The sequence below is a fragment of the Python bivittatus genome, unplaced genomic scaffold (genome assembly GCF_059951505.1).
Source record: "Python bivittatus isolate LINGU-HERP-01145 unplaced genomic scaffold, Pbiv_v1 ctg000070_np1212, whole genome shotgun sequence".
Lineage (NCBI taxonomy): Eukaryota > Metazoa > Chordata > Lepidosauria > Squamata > Pythonidae > Python > Python bivittatus.
The window spans coordinates 41,426,933-41,449,480 of record NW_028277034.1 but is presented as its reverse complement, the minus strand read 5'-3'; the positions used below and the strand labels follow the sequence as shown (position 1 = coordinate 41,449,480).

The 22,548-nt window shown below is 34.5% G+C and overlaps 1 protein-coding gene across 1 annotated transcript in view; it reads right to left on the bottom strand.

Moving 5' to 3' along the window:
* The window catches only part of STPG2 (sperm tail PG-rich repeat containing 2), a 228,358-nt gene that overhangs the window by 184,593 nt on the left and 21,217 nt on the right, over positions 1 to 22,548 (bottom strand). Inside the window, exon 6 of the mRNA XM_088133269.1 lies at positions 20,064 to 20,175. Coding sequence (XP_087989395.1) covers positions 20,064 to 20,175 — 112 coding nt within the window. The remainder of the gene's footprint in view (positions 1 to 20,063; positions 20,176 to 22,548) is intronic.

Sequence of the window (22,548 nt, the reverse complement as noted above, 5' to 3'; positions counted from 1 at the left end):
GAAAACTGAGAGTGATAAAGTATTTGCTTTGCTGACTGACAATGCAAGTAATATGAAAGCTGCATGGGAAATCATAATGGACAAGTATCCACGTATTACTGCAATAGGATGTGCATCTCATGGACTAAACTTACTTCTTAGTGACTTCATGAAACTGGACACCCTTCAAAGGATTTATAGAAGAGCTAAAGAAGTTATCAAATATGTAAAAGCTACTCATGTTGTCACCACAGTCTTCAAGAAGAAGCAAGAAGAAAAAATGCACAGAATAAAATAGTGACACTAAAGCTCTGTAGTAAAACACGTTGGGGTGGAGTGGTGATCTCCTTTGCAAGTTTACTAAAAAACAAAGAAGCTCTTCAAGCAACAGTAATAATTGAGGATCTTAAAATTCCCAGAAATATAAGGAACACTGTGCTTGATGAGGACGTGTTTTGGGTTCAGCTGCAGAACTCCCTACAGATTTTAACACCAATTTTTTCAGCAATCCATTCATCTGAATCAGACTCTGCACTTTTGTCAGAAATTCCTAACCACATGGCTATGATAAAAACATCTGTTTTTGAAAACCTAAGTGCATCTCCACTTACAACTGCTGAAAAAAGTAAAGTGAAAGATTTTATTAAGAAACGGGAAGAATTGTGTTGCCATCCAATACATGCTGCTGCAAATCTACTGGATCCAAGATTCAAAGGCAGTGGTGTGAGTGGTGAGAATACAGCTGCTACATTTGACTGGATTACGAAACAAGCTGCGCACTTAGGACTTGATGTTGGAAAAGTACTTTCAGATGTTGCAGAATATAGAACATCTTCAGGGATTTGGGCCAGGAATGCATTCTGGGATTCTGCAAAACATATCCCTCCTGCAACACGGTGGCAAGGTCTCTGCACCACACAACGTTTGACCCCTCTTGCATCTCGCTTACTGCAGATTCCTGCATCTTCTGCTGCATGTGAAAGAATCTGGTCTATGTTTGCTAATATTCATACCAAATCAAGAAACAAACTGACCTGTGAAAGGGTAGAAAAGCTTGTTTCAATCCGTGAAAACCTAAAGTTTTTAGAAGTCCATGAGAAAAATGACAAGGAGGAAGAGGAAGAAGAAACAGAAAATGGTAGCAGTAGTTCAGAAAATGCATGTATATGTTGTGTCTTCTGTTTCTTTTTTTTTTAAGCACCACTCAAAGGGTAGACCTTCTATGGAGCTTAAATATTGAGGTGGACCTTAACTTTATTTGCTGTTGGTGCTAAGGGGCAAATCTGATTATTTTTTATGTTGATGGTTTCTTGCTTTTTTTGTTGCTTTTGAGGGAAAGGGGGGTGGTTACCTGTTTTATTGCAAGCATAATACTTTTATATACACTGCATTTCACACAATTTGTAAAACTACTCCACACTGAACTTTTTTTCAATTTTTCCAAAATTTCTATTTTTTCCAGAAAAAAACAGGGGGAAAAATGGTTTTTTCTCATGGCTTCAAAATTTCTGGAAATTTTACATCTCTATCCTGGACACCTCAGCTTAACTGATTTACAAAAGTCCATCTACTCCCTCTGCTTGGTTGGGTGGCCTGTAGTACACACGTATAGCAATGCCATTTTTCTTCTCCTAATATTCACCCGAATACTTTCAAATACTTTCCTTTTCTAATCACTTTTAGAAATTGCTTGTTAATGGCTTTTCACCTATTAGGAACCTTGGGATCAGCATGTTTACAGCATTGGGTGAGTTTCTTTCAATCCTTAGTGAAAGAAGTCTTAAATGCAAGTTTAAGAACTTAAAAAAATTAGAAATTTTAGAAAGTTACAAATGGACTAAGGGTTTGAAAAAAGATTCTGGAATTAATTATAAAGAAACTTTCCTGTGGGAAAATGCTTTTATTTTGATTTTTTTAAAAATAGTAAGATAAGACTTTAAAAACTGGGAACTAGGGAACTAAAGATTATAATTAATGGAGAACACTCAAACTCGACTAGAATGAAGAAAAATATTTTAACATTGGACATACTGAAGGATATTTTTGAACAATGGACCCAGAAGTTAATTTAAAGGAGTGTCTACAAATAACTAACCAAGAGACTGATCTTAATAATTTTCCTGTATTGGATTTACAAAAAAAGGCTTGTTAAATTTTGAAGAATTTTGTGAGATGGGACAAAGAAAAAATGAAAACAAATCAAGTTCTACAACGTCATTTGAAGAGACTAAAGATCAAGATTGTTAGAAGCAAAACAAAGGAATATTAAAGTTGGTTTATTTGATCAAGGTTAAAGTATATATGTTGTTATCGCTGGTAACCCTTAATGGACTTTTGCTGACATCAGGACCGAAATGACAAGGCTTTATGAATTTGTTTATAGATAAGAGATGAGATATGGGAAGAAGAGATCATTTGTTGTATTTTAAGACAAGATGCTAAGTTACTAAAATTGTTTATACTTGTTGTGATGAAAGGGGAAGTAACTTCTTTATATATTTGTTTTTCTTTATTCTTATTTTTTTCTTTCTTTTCTCTTTCTCTATTTTTTCTTTTTCTTTTTTCTTTTCTGCACCTTTTACTTTTTCTTTTTATTCTTTTTAGTTTGTATTAGTTTTTATTGTTGTAATTGTAATCTTTAATAAAATTACTATAAGGGATGGAGGGAAGAGGGAAGGAGGGAAAGAAGGGTGTACAGCAGTCATGAAGTGTAGCTAATTGAGAATACTTGTTCTTGTTCAAAGAATACTATGAAATACATTTAAATATTTAATGATTCCATATAATCTTATCCCAACTGAACGTTTTGCTAAACAGCTAAACTACCATTGTTTTTTAATAATGGAAAATAGGAGTCTCATAGCTGGTTGTATTAAGTTAATGAAAGAGTTTTGGATGTAGAAAGAATTTTAGTGATCAGTTTCCAATGCTTGGCTAGTTACTATTTAAAACATGCCTTCTACCTCATAACACAGCAAAGCTTTTCAACTGACAGTACTAATTTATATAACTGCAACATAAATTTTAGTTAACTCAAGGCTGAAATATATCCTGTGCTTCAATAAAAGAGGTAAACCTATGCTATACGGACAAAACAAAGGTAATTATATTCTAAAGTCTGAAATTAGCTAAATATGGTAAAAGTATGCTATGTAGCTATGAGATTAAAACATACTTTGTCAATCAATCAAATTATATAAGGGGCAATATGTTCAAATTTAGGTTATGAATGATTCATGGTACAAAATATTGCCCTTGGAATATGTATCAATTACCCTACCTGACAGAAACCCACAAATAGAATATTAATATATCAGCATGGCATTCAGATTTCTACTTTAAACATTTGTATAATAATAGTACATTTCTAAACTACCTGGAGAATTCACACGAACACAAACATACATTTTTGTATTAGGGGCTTGTTAGCATTGCTTGATATGTATCTGTCTTTTAGATAGAAAGGTAGTTAGACACATTGGATAGAGAATTTTTGACAAAAGTAATAGAACTACCAATACAAGTATACTGTTAAAGGAACTGAATATTATACCTGAGAAGTCATAAATATTAATAAGGAAATTAACATCAAAATAAAATTAACCTTGGGACCTTACCTACTGAAAATTCTACTAGGAGATAAATATTTTATCTTTTTTAAGAAGTCTTTCTCAGTAATCACTAATGAACCATGATTACTATTTACCTTTCACAGTAGTCCTATCATTTTTCCCACATTTAAACCTCTCTCAGAACTTACTGATAACACATCTGTTGCACTACCAGTGCTCTTTCTCATCTTCTGAAAGCCATTAATGGAACCAAAACACTATCCAATTCAAGGTCATCTGAATTAAAAAGGGAACTCATGAGCTTATTTAAAAAGAAAAAAAAGTCGGTCTCATTCACTGAAAGTTACTTTCCTTTTGAGAAATAATCTATTAAGAGATTGGAAACTATGGACTGAGAAACTATCTCCCCCCAGTTGCTCCAATTTCTTGAGAACTCATCTTTGCTCTTTTATTTGTCATACAAAACTCACTGAACCCATTGAGAACCAAGTGTGCCCATTCATAAGTATAGCTGGTGCTGTACTTATGTGGGACAAAACAGACTGTATCGATTAATCTGCTAAGTAAAACCAATTGAAACCTAATATCCAAGAAGAACTTGGAGTATTCACTGTGAACTTGTCCCTGTCTTATCAGGGAACCTTGCCAGGATAGCTTTTTCAATCCTTTCCTCAAAGCAATTTTCCCAAAAATTAATTTGCTGACTAGGACTCTACAAATTCAGTTTCTTTATGATCCATATAATAATATAAAAGCACTGTTTTAGAATGCTTGGGAGGTAAAAATACCATACATACTCACAGATAAGCTAAAATTTTAGGCACCAAAATACAACCCAAAAATTGGGTTCAGCATATCCGCAGATGGACTTATCCATGAGTATATACAATACTACTTTTTTTTTTGAAGTACCCATATAAGCTCATCCATGGATAATCCAACCTTCAAACTTTTAACCAAAATACCATGAAAAATGTACTGCCTGGGGATAAGCGAATTGTGAAAATTAAAACATACAAAAAATTAAGGGTTGGCTTATTTACAGGTGGCTCATTTTTCATGGTACTTTGGTTAAAAATTCAAGGGTCGGATTATCTGCGGAAGGGCTTATACACAACTATATATACAGTAAGCAGTTTTGAGTTGATTGAGCACTTGATTTCATCCTGACAAAATCATAACCATTATAATAATAAGTAACTATAATAATTTGGCTTAACAGTAAAAAATAATCTAAAAGTAAAGCAGAAAGGAAAATGGATCTTTGAAAAAACTTTCAGAGAATGTAGATAAGTCCAAAATGAAGTGGCTTTTAGGATCAAAAGCAGAAGTGACCCTGGGTTATTACAAGTTTCTTATGTAACTGTGTTTATGTAAGATATATATGGCCAATTATGAAAGAAAAAAATGCAAGACCTGAAGACAGAATAGCATGTTTTCATGGAAAAAATTCTTTAATTTGAGAAAATTGTCATGCTATAATGCTGATGAGCCTCTGGGAACAGCTTCCATTGCACTAGAAGAAAGTTGTTTTAATTAGCTAAAAAATTGAACCACTGACCCAAGCCATTGCCTCAATTTCTTTTTCTCAAAAAACAAAAATGCTGCTTTACATCCTCAGTACAGTTGATGACAATGTTCTCAGTACACTTTTATCTCCAGGGAAAAAAGCAACACATTCAACATAATTTTACAGTAATTCAAATATATTTGTGAAAAACATCTTGTACTGTAGCAACCAATTTACTGTAACATAAAGAGAAGTTCTGTAGCTTATCAATATTTTCATATTATTTTGTGTATCTCAAATTCATTGATAACAGACCCATTAGTGTACTGAAATGTCAGGCTTACTGGTATTAACACCCAAAATTTAGTGTTAACATAAACTGAGATATTACTATTGAACATTCAAAAAGAGAGGGCAGAAAGCACCAGAAAATGGTCTCTGTCTGGATGCTTAAGCAAAAGAAGACAGCATTGTTATGGGTCATTCCCAATAGGTATTGCTAAAATAATATAAACAGATGTATTATACCTTGTGGGTAGAGAATTCATAAAAGACAGAAAAAGAGTGAGAGAAAGGAATAGTCCACTGTCAGTCTGTATTTATAGCCTGATCCATCAAAAAAGAGAAGCATATCTCAGAGGAAGGTACTCATTTAGACAGTATTTCTATTAATTGGTATAAGTGAATTAAAAATTGGTCTATCTGTATTGCTGCTAAGTAGTTCAGCGCAGAAGCAAATTCACAGGACATCTTCCAATAATTCAGTGACAGAGTAGATGACAGGTAGATCCCCATTCAAATCTGACCCATGCCATTAATTAACTGTATACACATTAGGGCACTGGTGGCATAGCCAATTATGAAAAATGCCTGGAGTTGTGGCTTAGCATATCTGGGGTCAGAAATTCCCAGCTTAGATAAATATCTGTCTCCTGGATAAGTAACTATTCTCTGACCAGATTCTTACTTGCAATGCAAAAAAGTACTGACTTACAAGTTTGTTGTAAAGGTTAACAAGATTATAGATACGTAGCACTTTTGAGTGGATGTAGGATATACACCACATAGGAACAATATTATAAACCATTATGGAAAATGACATTTGTTCCAATCACTCACTTTATTTCACAATTCACACTGTTACAAGGTATATAAGATCTGTTACATAATTACAAGGCATACATTATCTAGTTCACACTTCATGTTACAAGATATACACAGAGCATAATGGAGCCTTACAACTCTTAATATTTTTTCTTTTGGAACTCAATGTTATCTTCTTAGGCTGCAATCCTGTATGCATTTTACCTTGAAGTAAACTCCAGTAAAATCAATAGGAATAGATTTTGAGCAGACAGGTATTGTACTGTTGCTCTACTGTGTCTTTCAATAATTATGATGCCGGTTTTACTTCTTATTGTTGGATTTAAATACTTCTACTATTCAGACTCTCAAGCCTTAATTCCGTCTTCCATTAAATATTTCAGACTATCTTCCGAAAAAGTTTATCTAAGGTTGTTCTCCCATAAAGTGGTCTGAAAATAACAATTCAGCCCTCCTGTAAGTAAGCAAGTGTTGGTTTAGTGTGGACATCAAGTTAGACTCTGTGTAACCTGGCAAACATTGGGGTATGATAATGAGCTTAGTAGTCTGGTTGGAAATTATAATTGTAAATACGTTTCACAATATGTTTCCCCAAGAGGATACTTTCCCTTTTTTTTCTGCAATACTACTGCTCAATGGCAAAGCCTATCCTTCAGATGCTAAAGGTTACAAATTCAATGTTTGACATCTCCAGTTGAAATAACTTTAGGCAGCAAGTGGCAGGAGGGTCACTACTGATGTTTTGAAGACTTTCTGAATAGACAGAACCGGGTTTAAACAGCCTAGGATCTGACTCAGATACAAGCATATACAGTTAAGCTTCAATATTTCACACACTTCATTACTGTGTGATTCTAACACAGTGGTAAAATTTAATTTTCTGTAAAGTGAAAGGAAAATACTTTGTCTCTTATATCATTTATAACAGTGGAATACATTTTAATCAACTGAAATAACATTATAAAGACCTAATAAACACCAAGTACCCCACCTTCCCCAAGTTGAACAATGATACTTTTTATGTACCAAGTACTAGTGACTGTTAAATAAATCACTTCTATCATGAAATATTAGACATGTATCTTTATTGTCCTACTAATTTGTTGCATTTGTAACTTTACAAGTGAGTATTTTATTCTTTCTGAGGTATGTTATTTCTGACAATCAGGGTAACTGTATTCTTCATTAAATGGACTAAACCTATTCAGTGACCAAATACTTTCTTGTCTGACATTCAGAATATAGATAGTCATCTATTTAAAAAAGAATGGAAAACACTAGCTAATCTTTATTCCTTGTATTCTGCCCCCGGAGGTGCGATTGGCCCCCATACTCCTGGCCTTCCGTAAGGCTTTGAAGACCTGGTTCTCCCACCTGGCCTGGGGTGGGGAGGGAATACCTCAGGCATGGGGATGGCTAGCCCCATAGAGGCCTTCTGTCTTCAGCCTCAGATTTTTCATCTTCTTGGACTCTCCTTCTCCTTTTTAGTAATGTTTTTAACTAATGTTTTATGTATCTATATATATTTATGTTTTTAATGTTTGTTGTGAGTCACCCAGAGTTCCCCCACTGGGGGGAGATGGGCGGTTGAAAATTTAATAAATAAATAAATAAAAATAAATTTATGTTTGAATGTACGTATGTGTTCTAATGCTTGCTGCGGATATGCCTTTGTTTATGCTATAATTTAGACCAGAGAGATCCTGCGCAGTATACCTTATACAGTGTATAGTAAATGGCTCATAAAATATTCTGCATCTACAAAATGAGCACAGTTATTCTGAGAATAGGAAAATAGTAACCATTGCAGTGCAATGAATTCTTCATTTGGATAAAGAACAGCCATCAATTTTGCTAACCTAAATTAATATTTTCTAGTCTGGGATCTTCCAGAAATGCAGGATTTTATCTTCTATAATTTCCGGACATTATGTTTATTGAAGTTAAACACATCTTGAGGGCACCAGTCAGGGAAAAATAAACCATAAAACTGCACTAAACTGGTAACCATCTCTTTCTTCCATGTGTCCTCTTATCATCTTGAATCCTTTTTCAATGTATATATATATGTATATATATAATATACTTGTGCACCCTCGTGCACTCCCTTGCTCCCTCCCCTATCCAGCAGCAACCACCCCAAGCCTCACTGCACTCGTGCCATGCCATATCAGCCCCTTGCGCACCTTCCCGCACCCGGCAGCAGCTATTCACCTGCATGCTGGCCTGCTTGCAAGCCACCTGGGAGTTGCAACTTCCTGCCAGCTTCCCCACTGATTTGGTTGTGGCAAGCCAGCAGGAAGTTATGAGGAGGTCCTCATCTAACTACCGCTGCAATTCAGTTAACAACGGCAACTGGGACCAAAGGGATTGCTGTTGCTAAGCAATGAGGTCACGCTTTATGACCAGATCACTTAGCAACAGAAATTCCAGTCCGAATTGCTGTCATAACTCGAGGACTATCTGTAGATAGATATATCTATAGATATAAATATATAGAGAAAGAGAGAGAGAAAAGGGATAAAGAACAATGACAGCTTCATTGTGGGAAAATGAGATCTGAGAAGCTATTTTCATTGGGTACAAGACATGGGGAGAAGGGTAGATGAATTAATGTATTTGTTTACTGTATTTTTTATAATGATACACTTTACAAAGGTTAATGAAGGCTTTCAGTTAAAAACCAAATAATATTAAACAATATAATTAACCACAACATAATACATTATGAATAATAAAGGCATTAATACCTATAAAGTAATTATTACAAGAAAAATTCACAATCAAGAGAAGTACTGTAGTTGTCCATAAATTCTGATCTTACCAATACCTTGGGGCATCCAATCCATACCTTTTGCATATGTTCCAATGTATCATTTTTGCTATCTGATCAAGTCTTGCCTTACACTATAAACTGGGCAATTTTGCTACAGCTGCTGATTAGGTCGTCAGTAGTCTCTTTTTCTACATTTGCTATTGTTTCAAGTTTAACTTTCATTTTTATGGCATTTGTTGCTGGTGCTTGTTCTTCTGCTGAAAACATTAAGCTTTCTGTTTCCTTCTTGATGAATCTAAACTGAAGTCATTACCAAATGTTGTTACTATTCACCTTGCCTTGATTTTTTTTTTCCAGATATTGACCATGTAGAGTTTTATCTTTCTAATTTTTCATTTGGCATTGTAGCTGTTCAGTTTTGTATGCCACCTTTGATTCTGTTACATTCTGTTTAGACATTTATTGTTGTTGTTTAGTCGTTAAGTCGTGTCCGACTCTTCGTGACCCCATGAACCATATTGCGCCAGGCCTTCCTGTCCTTCACTGCCTCCCTGAGTTTGCTCAGTTTCATGCTCATTGCTTCAGTGATGCTATCTAACCATCTCATCCTCTGCCGTCCTCTTCTCCTTTTGCCTTCAATCTTTCCCAGCATCAGGGTCTTCTCCAAAGAGATCTCTCTTCGCATTAGGTGGCCAAAATATCTGAGCTTGAGCTTCATTATCGATCCTTCCAATGAGCAATCAGGGTTGATTTCCTTTAAGATTGACTGGTTTGACCTCCTAGCAGTCCAGGGGACTCTCAAGAGTCTTCTCCAGCACCACAGTTCAAAGGCATCAATTCTTCGGCGCTCGGCCTTTTTTATGGTCCAGCTCTCACAGCCATAGACATTTATTAGTATTGTCTTTACTTGTTTTTATATAATCATTTAGACTTCTGATTTTATCCCCCAGGTCTTCACTTGCAACAAACCATAAGCACCTTTTTTTCTTGGTATATCCAAACAATCTGTGTTGATTTTGGTAGTTGTTATTGCCGTCATCATCATCTGCCCCAATAATCAGATCTTAATCACCAAACAGGTCTGTCTTCACAGCTTTCCTAAAGGTCAGGAGTAAAGATCCCATTCAGATCTCTGGTAAAAGGCTATTCCAGAGCATACATGAAATGTGAGTGGTTTTTTTGCTCTCCCTGGATCACTCACAAGGAGGAACTCCCAACATTCCTATCCTAAATGTGCACTTACAGGTAGAATTACTGTGAAAAACACAGTCATGTGATACATATGATCCCTAAATTTGCCCCTCACAGCTCTGTTTAAATAACAAAAATCAGCCACATTAAATACTAACAAACCACATAATTAGCTAAGACCAGATAGGAGTGGTCTAGCATTGTGCCTGCACATATAACTGTGGCTATACATCCCACATTCAAATGTTATCCATTTGTGTAAAAATACTGCATGGAAGAAGGATCACACCCCTGGAACGGTTAACAATTAAAACTGAATATCTGAAGGGTAGCAGTACATCTGAAAAACCAGTAATGCATACTTAGAAATCAACAAGACATACACAGCTATAAACAAGAACAGAGACAGGCCATAAGTAATATTTTTAAAAAGAATCCTATTTTCATGTACATGTATACATACATACATACACATACACATGCATGTACACACTTGGTAGTTTAGCCACTGAGTTATATTTTATAGTTACCCAGTATGATGTTCATACAGATGTAAAATATTAAGATTTTTAAGAAAAATCTGAAGAAAAGCTTTTTTCATATCTAACTCTCAAGCAAAGACAACAAGTAATGACTTAGATTAATGCAGATTGTTCATGTGTGACTTTGACATTATAACCAGTTTTTATGGTTTCTTGTATATTGCTGCTTCAAATTGCTCAAATCTCACTTTCCCAGCTGACAATATAACACAAGATGGTAAGATATAAAATTTCCAAATGCCAGCAACAGCTGTAAATGTCACCATACTTTTAACAGGTATATTCAGAAAACCCATGCTTATATTCAACTTTACAACTTCATTGGATGAAGTTTTTTTTTTTAAAAAAAAGATATTTTTCTCTTTTGGAAATTTAAAAAAGAATTGAGCAATTCAGAATATTTTGCCACTAAATAAGTAGATAGCATTATGCTGATTCCTATGATCAAGATAAGACAAATACCACCAAAGCTCACCTTCATTAGTTAAGTATCTTTTTCCATAAATTATTTAGGTGGAAATTTGTTCATACAACTTTTGTTATGTCTATAATTACATCAGCATGTTTTCCCTGATGGAACTTGAGATCCTATATCAGGTTTTTCCAAATAAGTTCCCCTCCAAGACTATTAATTCCTGGACCATCTTAGCATCAGAAAACTGTAACATCATGTCCCTATTTTAGATTAATACATGCTGTGGCTGATTTGAAAAAGCTAAGCAAGTTTGAACCTAGTTAGCATGCCAATGAGAGAATACCCAGAAATCCCAGGACTGCAAGGCTAGACTGGGAAGTCTCTGATCGAACAAGAGAGAAATCAATAGCCATTCCAGAAGAAGGCAGTGGCAAGCTACTTTTGTACAGCTGCTAAGAAAGCCAAATTAGTCTATCCATTGAGTCACCAGTAATCAAACATGACCCAAAGGAGACTTGACCTTACCTGCTACGTTATGCCCAACAACATCTTCTTCTGTTAAATACTAAATTTATTTCATACACTGCAAGCTGCTTTTTATTTTGCATTCTATTATTGTTCTTAACAATTAAAAAGAGAAAATGTTAAGTTAGCATTACGTTTGATCAACCATACATCATGTGGCTAGGATATTTTTTGGATCCTCTCCTTTATTCATGCAGTTAATAAAAATGTTATCTGCATACACTGGGGAAATGGGAGACTAACTACTTAGAAACAACTTTAAATCTTTTTTGTTACATACAGCATGTCCAATTAGATATAAACCTTAGGCTTACATTATTTGGCATGATTAAGCTGAAATGTTTAATCGTTGTTGTTTTTTAATTCCCTCCCTGATTAACTAGTAGAATTCAGAAACAAGCAGAGATGATAATGCTCAAAACAGATAATTTCCTTTTTTCTTCTCTTTCTTCTAATGTGAATCACACAAGGACTGGAGGAGAGTTTCCTCAGACAAAATCATTATCAATATCAAACATTTTTCCAAAACACGAATAAGTTTATTTTTGAAATATAAACTCAAAATATTATAATAAAATAAATTCCATACTCCAAAGTTGTAAGGAAAAGAAACATTAGAGATGATTAATCCCCCACACAATAACTGATAACATCTGTTAATTAAATTGTAAATTCTCATCTTTGAGATGCCCCATTCATTTAAGATGCAAAGTTTATTTTAATGTACTCAGTTACATACATATACATCACACTATTCCCTTTCAGGATAATCAACATATAAAGAACAGAAAAAGGTAAGAAGCAGTAACCAGAACAATTTAAAGGCAGGCGAGAAGAAAAGAAAATCCAACTAAATTTAGTTTATATCAACACCATTCATTATACCCTCTGTATTTTTCTATCCCGGCCACCCATCCTTGCTTCCATCATGTCCATAAACTGAGTAATACATTCCATTTTGTTCTTTAAAGTTCTCACCTTTCTCTTTCTGAGGAACTCATCAGCTCCATCTAGCTATAAGCTCCTTGGTTCCCCCCTCCCCTTTTCTACTGATAATTAATCCTTCATATATTTGTTTTGTAATTCACTCCTCATTCATTCTCTCTATATGACCAGAAGATTTCCATCATACTGATAACTCACTTCTGCATTCAATCTACATGCATTCATCACCCATAATTCTTTACTGCATCTCTTCTTCTTTTAACAACCACACACACTCCTTAAGTACTCTATTCCTATTCAATTTACTTGAGTGTTTCTTCCAACATATCCAACATTCATTTCCTCATAACAAAGTGGGCAGATCCATTCCATTTTTACTTCTTTTAACAAATACTCATTCCTTGGCATAGACCATATACTACCCACTACTTTTCACCAGCATCCGCAGTACCATCTAAAAAATTTTCCTTCCATTTTCCCATCTTTAGTAAACATTCTATCAAATGAAAAATAACTGGTTGTCTAAAAAAGAAAACCCTAACATGCAAAACAAGCAACATCTCACTGCTAGATTATTTCTTGCAAAAAAGTTATTAAAATTTGTTAAAGCAGTTGCAAATATTGGTAATTATTACCTTTTTATTTTCATCCAAGGTCAAACACATACACCACAGCAGTAACCAACAGTGTCTATAATAATATTATTCAAATTCTTCCTCTTTGTGAGGTAACACTGTGTGTCCTGCTCAGGATGACTTTGCCTGTCCTCCAGGTACACCCAAAGGGCAACATAGACAATAATGATCCATCTGTTCACTACTGGCAACTAGCAAACTTCTAATGAAGACAGATGTGGGTCACCCTGTACAAACGTGCTGCAGGGTGCTAATGAATCCTCCTAATGGTCACTACCTGCCACTTTAAACTGATTGATGAACAAAAGGGTTAAGCTTGAAAAGCTAAGATGAGTACTACAGACTATCATCAGTCTTACTATAACATCTCTTCCATAGTGACAGCCTTGCTCTTTCCTGTCATCTTTCTCAGTTTTATGTTATTTTATATATATATATATATATATATATATATATATATATCCTGGATTTTTTTGGTATGCTTCAGAATATATATATATATATATATATATATATATATATATATATATTCTGAAGCATACCAAAAAAATCCTACTTTCACAAGTAGGGGAATCTACAAGAAATTCTTTACTAGATGGAATACACAAGCTGTTTTAATTCACTGAACATTCAGATGCAATATGTTTACAATTTACTGTGTCATCAAAAGTCTTTCCAAACATAAAATAGCCATTTGTAACGAAACTGAATGTTAAATGACTTGCAGTGATATATCCTATTCCAAATTCTTTTTCCTAAGCACCAACAATTCATTAGTACAGTAACAAAGTTAAAAGTAACATTTATTAAAATTAGTTCAAAATCCCATTACCAACTGCTTCAAGTTTCTATCCAAAGTTTGTTTCTCTAGAAAATTTGTAAAGTACTGATCAACGTGGTTCAATAGTATGCATGCAATGCATGCATCACTAAACAGTTGTATACAAAGGTTTAGGTACCCCTGGTCAAACTGTATGTTTCAGTGTATCCCTAAGTGAACAGATTTTTATTATTTAATTAAATAAGTAATTAATGTATATGCCATCCAACTCCCAGCAGCTCACAAGTAAAAACATTAAAAAAAATAATCTCGACGTTGACATAACCTCTAGGTGGTACAAAGTTTAACACAACATATTTCTAGAAATTTGAAGGCATATTTAATATGGTCAGGTGTTTACAAACTCGAAATAAGGACACAGTGAATATGGCAGATACAGGAGTTTGAATGCCCTTTCAGTCAGTATGTTATAATATTCAAGAGGAAGAGAATGAAGAAATAATATATTTCAAACACATTTGGGCAGCTAAAAGTCTTTCTATTTTCACTTTTGGAAATTTCCCCACTCTTCCTTGCAGAACTTCTACAGTTCTGAAACACATAATTTGAACTGGGGTACTCTTACATAAACTTATTTACTTAAAGTTTAAGTATTGCAGTAATGAAATATTCAGATGTACTAATACATCTATTTTTCACTGGTATATTACAAAGGTCACTCCAGACTACAAATAATGTATGCACCCCAAAACTTTATGATGCAGCTCCTTAAAAAGGTATGGAAACAACATGAATCTTGAAAATCTGCATAAGAATATGTCCTTCTCAGAAACTGTTTATACTTGCCTGGGTAGGGTTATTTATTTCTTCAAAATACCTCCTCCCCCCAACAGCGTATAATGCCTTTTTCTAATATCTGAACTGTATTACTAAATTATTTTGCATGTCTTCTTTCTGCATCATTTGCTCTCAGATAATTCATCACTTATAGGACCAGCTCTCCCCACTGGTGTCTACCATTCTAGTTAGAACTGGCAGGAGAGGTACACTTTGGCTCCCGTCTGCGAGGGAGTGTTATCTGTCAGGACTCAGGAGGAGAGCCTTTTTTGCCATGGCACCTGCCCTCTGGAACATCACCCCACCCAAAAATCAGACTTGCCTCAACCCTGCTGACTTGGCCATTGAGCCTGGGGCCCTGTTAATATGGGTGAGCCCATGTCATGGTTAGTTTGAGTGTTTATCAGTTTTCTTGGCTGCTATTTTTTATGTCATTTTTGTAATTGTGAGCCTCCCAGAGTCATGTATATGAGATGGGCAGCCTATACATTTACTAACTAAATAAATTTCATTTTGAAATGCAGTATTCAGCTTTGTTTCTCATCTATGATCTGAATTCTCTTTTTTTTTTTAATTTTTTAAAATTAATTTCACTGACCCATTCCCATCCCAATCTTAGGAAGAACCTAAAGCTTATGTGCTTTTCTCCCTCTTTTCTTTTTTTCTCACAAAAGAAATAAAATTTTCATTTGCATTTTAGAACATACTACAATTTTTCATTTTATGCTAACTCAGATTTGCTCCCAGTAAAGTTGAATAATCATGATTGAGTTACTGGGTTGGATTATTAGCAGTTGGATACATCAAATTACAGTTTTCTGAGTTTATGGAACTTGTGTGTTCTAAACCAAAAGTTGAAGCTTTCACTTTCTTCTTACATAGAAAACAGGCATAAAAACAAAACAAATCTACCTTTTTAAATTATATTCAATATGCTTTTCCATCACATACAACTAGTGAATGCAATGAATTTCTTACAAATCTTTGCCATATATCAATTTTTTAAAATATTCAGTTAGAAGATAAGGAACATATCATTATTTGTTTTTATTCAAGCACATTATTATTGATAATAAGTCTAGCTTATTATTATTATGGCTACTAAACAAATTATTTTGTTCTGTGCATGGATCACTAAAATAATCCATGCACAGAACCATCAGAAAATGAAATCACATCATAAGCCTGCCTACAAAAATTTGCCACTTCATTCTTCTCTGATAAAAAATATTTTTTAAATTAATGCAGAACCAACTGCCCAAATCAAATTTCATGAGCCCCAATAAATCAATTCATTATCAGTTCAATATTATTATTATACACAACAACATGAAATCATAGCTGCCAGTTCTTTAGCTGGTAGCATTCATTCACATTGAGTTCTTCCCAAGAACCTAGGATGTTGTAATGTATCAGCATAGTATATGTGCAGATCTAAGCAGTGTGGTCTTTTGAAACTGACAGATGGAAATTTTGTCAATGTGCAGATTTTCTAAGTGCTGTCCAAGGGTTTTTGGAATGGCACCTAGTGTACCGATAATCACTGGGACCACCATTGCTGGTTTATGCCATAATCTTTCAACCTCGATTTTCAGAACTGGATACATTGTGATCTTTTCCAATTCTTTCTCTTCTATTCTACTATCCCCTGGTATTGCCACATCAATTATCCACAGTTTCTTCTTTTCAACCACAGTTAAAATAAATGTGTTATGTGCCAAGACTTTATCAGTTTATATTTGGAAATCTCACAATATTTTAACCTGCTCATTTTTTACTACTTTTTCAACTATACTGTATGTTCCCATGAATTTTTCATTACTGGCAAATTATAATTTTTACAGATGTTCCAGTGAATCATTTTGGCGACTGTGTTATGTCATTGTTTATAGTCAGTTTGTGCAATCTTCTTGCACAAGCTGAGTATACGATCTACTGTTTCTTCTGCTTCTTTGCACAATCTGCATTTTTGAATCATTTGATGATTCTTCAGTTCTGGTCTTGATTGCATTAGTTCAAATAGTTTGCTCTTGAGCAGCCAATATCAAGCCTTGAGTTTCTTTTGTTAATGTTCCAGTTGTAAGCCATTGTCAGGTTTTATCTTTATCCACTCACCCCCCTCTGTTTTTAAGAAAGTTGATAATTATGCAAAAATTTTTTTATAAAAGTCCCTTAGAATACATTGTTTTGTTTCCATAACAAGTATTTGACTTTCTTTTCATCAATCTATGGATTATTAAAAATTGGAATGGCTGTTTTGGTTAAAAGGAAACAGTTTCTTCTTTCTCCATTTAGAAATGCTAAATAGATTAGATATTAAAATATTATTAATTTGAGAAATATGTTGATGAAAATTGTTTATGAAAGTCCCTACCATTGCATGATTTATTTATTCCCTAATTCTATCCATTAGACATCCTCATTGTAGGCTATTAATAAAGTCAAATCAAATTATTCATTATACATCCAGAGGCTGGGAAGTCTCCATCCTCCCATACTTGGCTGCCTATACAAAAAGAATGTAGAAGTGGCATGTATTTTTGAAAATTAAATTAAGTGAATAAATTATAAACAAACAGAGAAAATAAGATCTAACATGGCAAAGTAAAAAACAAATATAAAATTTTTGACAATTCTATCATTTTCTCTGCTGCTATTATGCCTGATACACTATATTTCATGTTACACTGTTTTTTAAAATCCTGCTTGATTCTGAACCATAAAAATTTATAATTGGCCAACTGAAACATTTTTTACTATTTTGCAAATATATATACCATTAATTTACAACTAGAATATTCAACAAGCTTGGAAATACACTGTGTTATTTGAAGGAAGATGGAAACACATTTTCCCTGATTTTCCACAATTAATTGGAAGACAGAGGTAGTACTGAAGGTTTTCAACTCAAATTTTAGTTCTGAGGCTTTCTATTTGGTCTTAATTTTAGTTTAAAGCTAAGATAAAAAGAAGGAAGCTGGAGCAGTCCTATTTTATCCTTGAAAATATCTTAAATTATCTGAATTTACATTGCAGATTTTGATAGAAGGCATAGATAACACATAGATATAACTGACATTTCCATTTTAAATTAGGTTCCAATTTTTGATTAGCAACATTAAATATGTACAGTTCAGGTTATATAAACCTTTATACAAATACCTGGAAAAACTGGATACTTAATTAGACCCAGAACTGAACTGGTAGTTATAGCATATATTTGAATCAAAGTGAAATTCACAAATATTAGTGCACATTAGGATGTCATATGGTATACTACACACATTTCAAAGCTGACTTGAAAAGCATCTATGTATAGTGCATTACAACAGTCAAACTGGATGGTGACCAAAATATAAATGACTCATCAAAACTTTATAAGAGAGAAAGTTCGTTATAAGATGAGGGTCAATCAGCATGTTATGTCTCTCAGAGGTCAACCCCATCCTACAAAGTAAAAAATAATTGTATCTCTCCTCTACTGTGCCTCATATATCACAGGACAAAATTCCAGTAAACTCTGCAACAAAATCATAATACACTATCACAATGTATAAATCTCCACCATGTAAACAGATCACATATATCAGAGCATACAACATGAAAGGTAATTATTCTTTCTCCACTACTTTCTGTCAACAGGAGTAGGAATATACTAGAGGAAATTTGGTGGTATGGCACTTAGCAAAATCAGCAAATACCCCAAAGAAGATAGAAGATACTGAAATGAAGAGGTTCTCAAAACACTGTTCCTTCAAACTTCATTCAGTATCAATAACAAACTTCAATTATACTCTTGTGAGAATACTGTATACAGATAACATGGGGATGAGGAATAAGTAGAAAGAAAAAGCCTAGCTTTTAAATTATGTCCCTTATTGCTCCATGCTAGGCTTCCTAAAAAGTGTATCTGTCAAAGTACTTATATGCTAAGATCAAGTGAAAATAAGTGAACAACTTTCTCATACACACAGAAGGTAACACCATCCTTTATACTGAGGGCAAAGCATAAAGTTTGCCAGTTAAGGAAAATCCAGCTGACAATTGTCTTTCAAATAAAAATAAGTTTTCACCAAGTACTGATGAAGGCAATGGGTATATTGCCAACACTTAGGAACCTCTGAAACTGAAATGATGAGAAACAATAAAGGGAACACTACATACACTATCTTGAACTTACAAATAAAAAGCAGGATATAACTTTAATGAATAAATAATAAAATAAATGTGCAATTGTCAAGATTTCAATATAACAAACCACTTAAAAATCCTTATTATTCTATGATACTTGGTGCTGATACTATACAGTCTATAATAATAATAATTTATTTAATTTATAGGCCATCTGACTCCCAGCAACTTTGGGTGATATACAAATTGTTAAAACATTTAAAAACAAGTAACAATTCAAGAACTACAAAACAAAGAAACAAAGATGGCATAGAAAAGAAACCAAGATGGGAACAAGAAAAAGGAAGAAAAGGGGCGTCAGACATCCTCACCAAAGGCCTGGGCAAAGAGCCACATCTCCAGGGTCCTTTGAAATACCACTAGGGTGGGGGCCGTTTGAATCTCAGGGGGAACTTCATTCCAGAGGGCAGGCGCTGCTACAGAGAAGGAGTGCTTCTCTGTAGCAAAGGGGAAAAAATGAGCCATGTGAACAAAAAGGGCAAAGTCTATTTACTCATCTTACAATTCTTACACAATAATCCTATTAAGTCTCAGTATTTATCAAGTCAAACTACGGTTTGATATACTGGAGCAATATAGACATGAAACTTAAATACTGTTGATGGAATAGGAAGGACAGTCTGAGTGTTTAAAGAATTAGACAAAAAAAGAGGGGATGCTCTGTAATCTGAAGGAATGAATCACCAAACTGAAATCTACCCTTTTAAGGTTATATTTGAAAAAGAAAAATGAAAATTGTGTCTTTTTCCTGTTTGGAAGAAATATGATACAGAATTTCTCCTATTGTTTCTCCAGTTCTCCTATGACTTTCAATAGTCATATAACGGAACATGTTATAATAATGTAAAAAGAATATATCATACTTTGTGAAGATTGCGTAAGTCTATGCAAATTTATCTTCAAAAAGCCCTGCATCATAAAGCCCACCAATTTGTACAACTATTTTTATACCACAGCTCATGCACTTTTTCTAAATGTATACTGCTTCAAATGGGAACATTTCAATCCCATCATAAATAATTTTCACATATTGCAAATGACTATATTCAGTTAGCATTACCTTTTTTTCTTCCTGTAATACTATTTCTTCATGATACCGTGGAATATAGAGAACACATTTTTTCTGGTCTTCCTTCTTGATGTTGACATTTTCACAATGCACTGCGCTTTCCCTTTAGAAAATTTGAAGAGATTTATGAGTCACCTTTTAAATGCCTGAGCTCCTAAAACATGCACAAGATGCTTTTACCTCTTTCCCCCATGAGCAGCATTAAAAACAGCTGCTTTTGCAAGAACAAATGAAAAGCCAGTTTGCTCACTAATAGCACAGCCTCCACTTATATAACGGAATAAGAATTTATTTTTCATTTCCTACTTTTCTTCTCACAGGTAAACTACAAATCAAAATGCAGTAGAGTCAGAGGAGGCCTAGAAAGCTGTGTAACTATTATACACAGAAAACTATGTTTCTTGCAATATTCTAGCAATGGTTAGTTTACAAGATACCATAGTATTTTTCAACAAGCTCAACATTTAAAAGCTCCTTGGTGTTTTTGGCTGCGGTACCCTGAGGTCATATTACTTTTTATAACCACAGATTTTCACAGGAAAATATCTAAAAAAAAGTACAGGTGGTCTGCAGTTTAAGAACGAGTTCTGCTCCCAAGGTCTGTCCTTAAGTCGAATTTGTATGTAAATCAGAACAGTATTATTGTCTAATACTGTATAAGTAGTATTGTGCAATTAACTCAAACTATTGTGTATTTAACTTGAATCATTGTGTATTTAAGTCAAATTTTGCTACAATAGGCTCCATTCTTAATTATGGGTTGTATGTAACCTGGGCATTCTTAACCTGGGGACTATCTGTATGTCTGATTGTACAAGGCAAGATTCTAGTCTCCTAGGTTTCCTTTTTTCATATAGCATGCTAAAAAAAAAAAAAAGGATTAATTTAGATTGTTGGGTAAGATAAAGCCAGAGTCAGATGCAGTCAGGCAGCATCAAAATAAAAATAAAAAAAGATTTAAATAATTAAATAAAAATAAAATAATTTTTCATTTTTTGTGGCATCATGCAATGTAATTGAAAGAGTAAAAGGAGCATACAGGAAGTACGAGTTAAAATCAACTCTATCCTCATTTCCTTTTCCACCTATTTCCCTCAAAGGTTATTTTACTCTCAGCCAAAGTAAGCAAGACTATGAGAAAAAACAGTTCAAAGATGCCCATGACAGAGGAATCCGCAGAGCATAGTGTATTTGCTTCCTTTTACATAATATAGATGTGGCTAGTTGAAATATTTCAACAAACTCAACATTAAAAAAACTAATATCATGGCATCTGGACCCATCAATTCCTGACAAATAGAAGGGGTAGAAATGGAAGCAGTAACAGACTTCATTTATTTGGGCTCCAAGATCACCGCAGATGGAGACTGCAGTCATGAAATTAAAAGACGCTTGCTCCTTGGGAGGAAAGCTATGGCAAACCTAGATAACATATTAAAAAGCAGAGACATCAGCTTGCCGACAGAGATCCGCATAATCAAAGCTATGGTTTTTCCAGTAGTAATGTATGGCTGTGAAAGCTGGACCATAAAGAAGGCTGAGTGCCGAAGAATTGATGCCTTTGAACTGTGATGCTGGAGAAGACTCCTAAGAGTCCCCTGGACTGCTAGGAGGTCAAACCAGTCAGCCCTAAAGGAAATCAACCCTGACTGCTCATTGGAAGGATTGATCGTGAAGCTCAAGCTCAGATACTTTGGTCACCTAATGCGTAGAGAGGACTCTTTGGAAAAGATCCTGATGCTGGGAAAGATTGAAGGCAAAAGGAGAAGGGGACGGCAGAGGATGAGATGGTTAGATAGCATCACTGAAGCAATGAGCATGAAACTGAGCAAACTGTGATGGACTGGAATGGTGGGAGGGGAGTAAAGAATGTGCTCTCATCTCCAGAGGAGCTAGGAAGAGATAAGCGGAGGAGACTGGCACCTCCCTAAGAAATTCCATCAGTGTGAACTGACTGAGCCTGGGAACTGGTTTCGTTTTGGCAAGATTCTTGTTAATGGGTTGTAGCTAATAAACCTTGCTGGATTGATTCTGCATGGTCTCCTGGAGCTCCTTGGGCTAGGCCCGACACAAACTTAGGGAGGCAGTGAAGGACAGGAAGGCCTGGAGCTATATGGTTCATGGGGTCACAAAGAGTCGGACACGACTTAACGACTGAACAACAAAAAGTTGAAATATTTCAACACTCAGATATGTTGCCTTCATGTGCAGGTTGATCCTCAGCACTTAAAGGAATCAAGAAAAATCATCTTTGGGGCTTTTTTTATATTCTAACTAGAAGCAGTTCTGTATGCATATGTGAAAAACAGATTCAGTCTAGGAACTCATGAGGGGCAACAATCAGTGAGTAACACTGATCATAAAGAAACAGATGGGCTGACAAGTTAACATTATTTACACACAACATGAATAACTCACAGATTTCCTGCCTTCAGTCATTTCTCAGAACAGAGCACTAAATTGAAACAAGTGATAG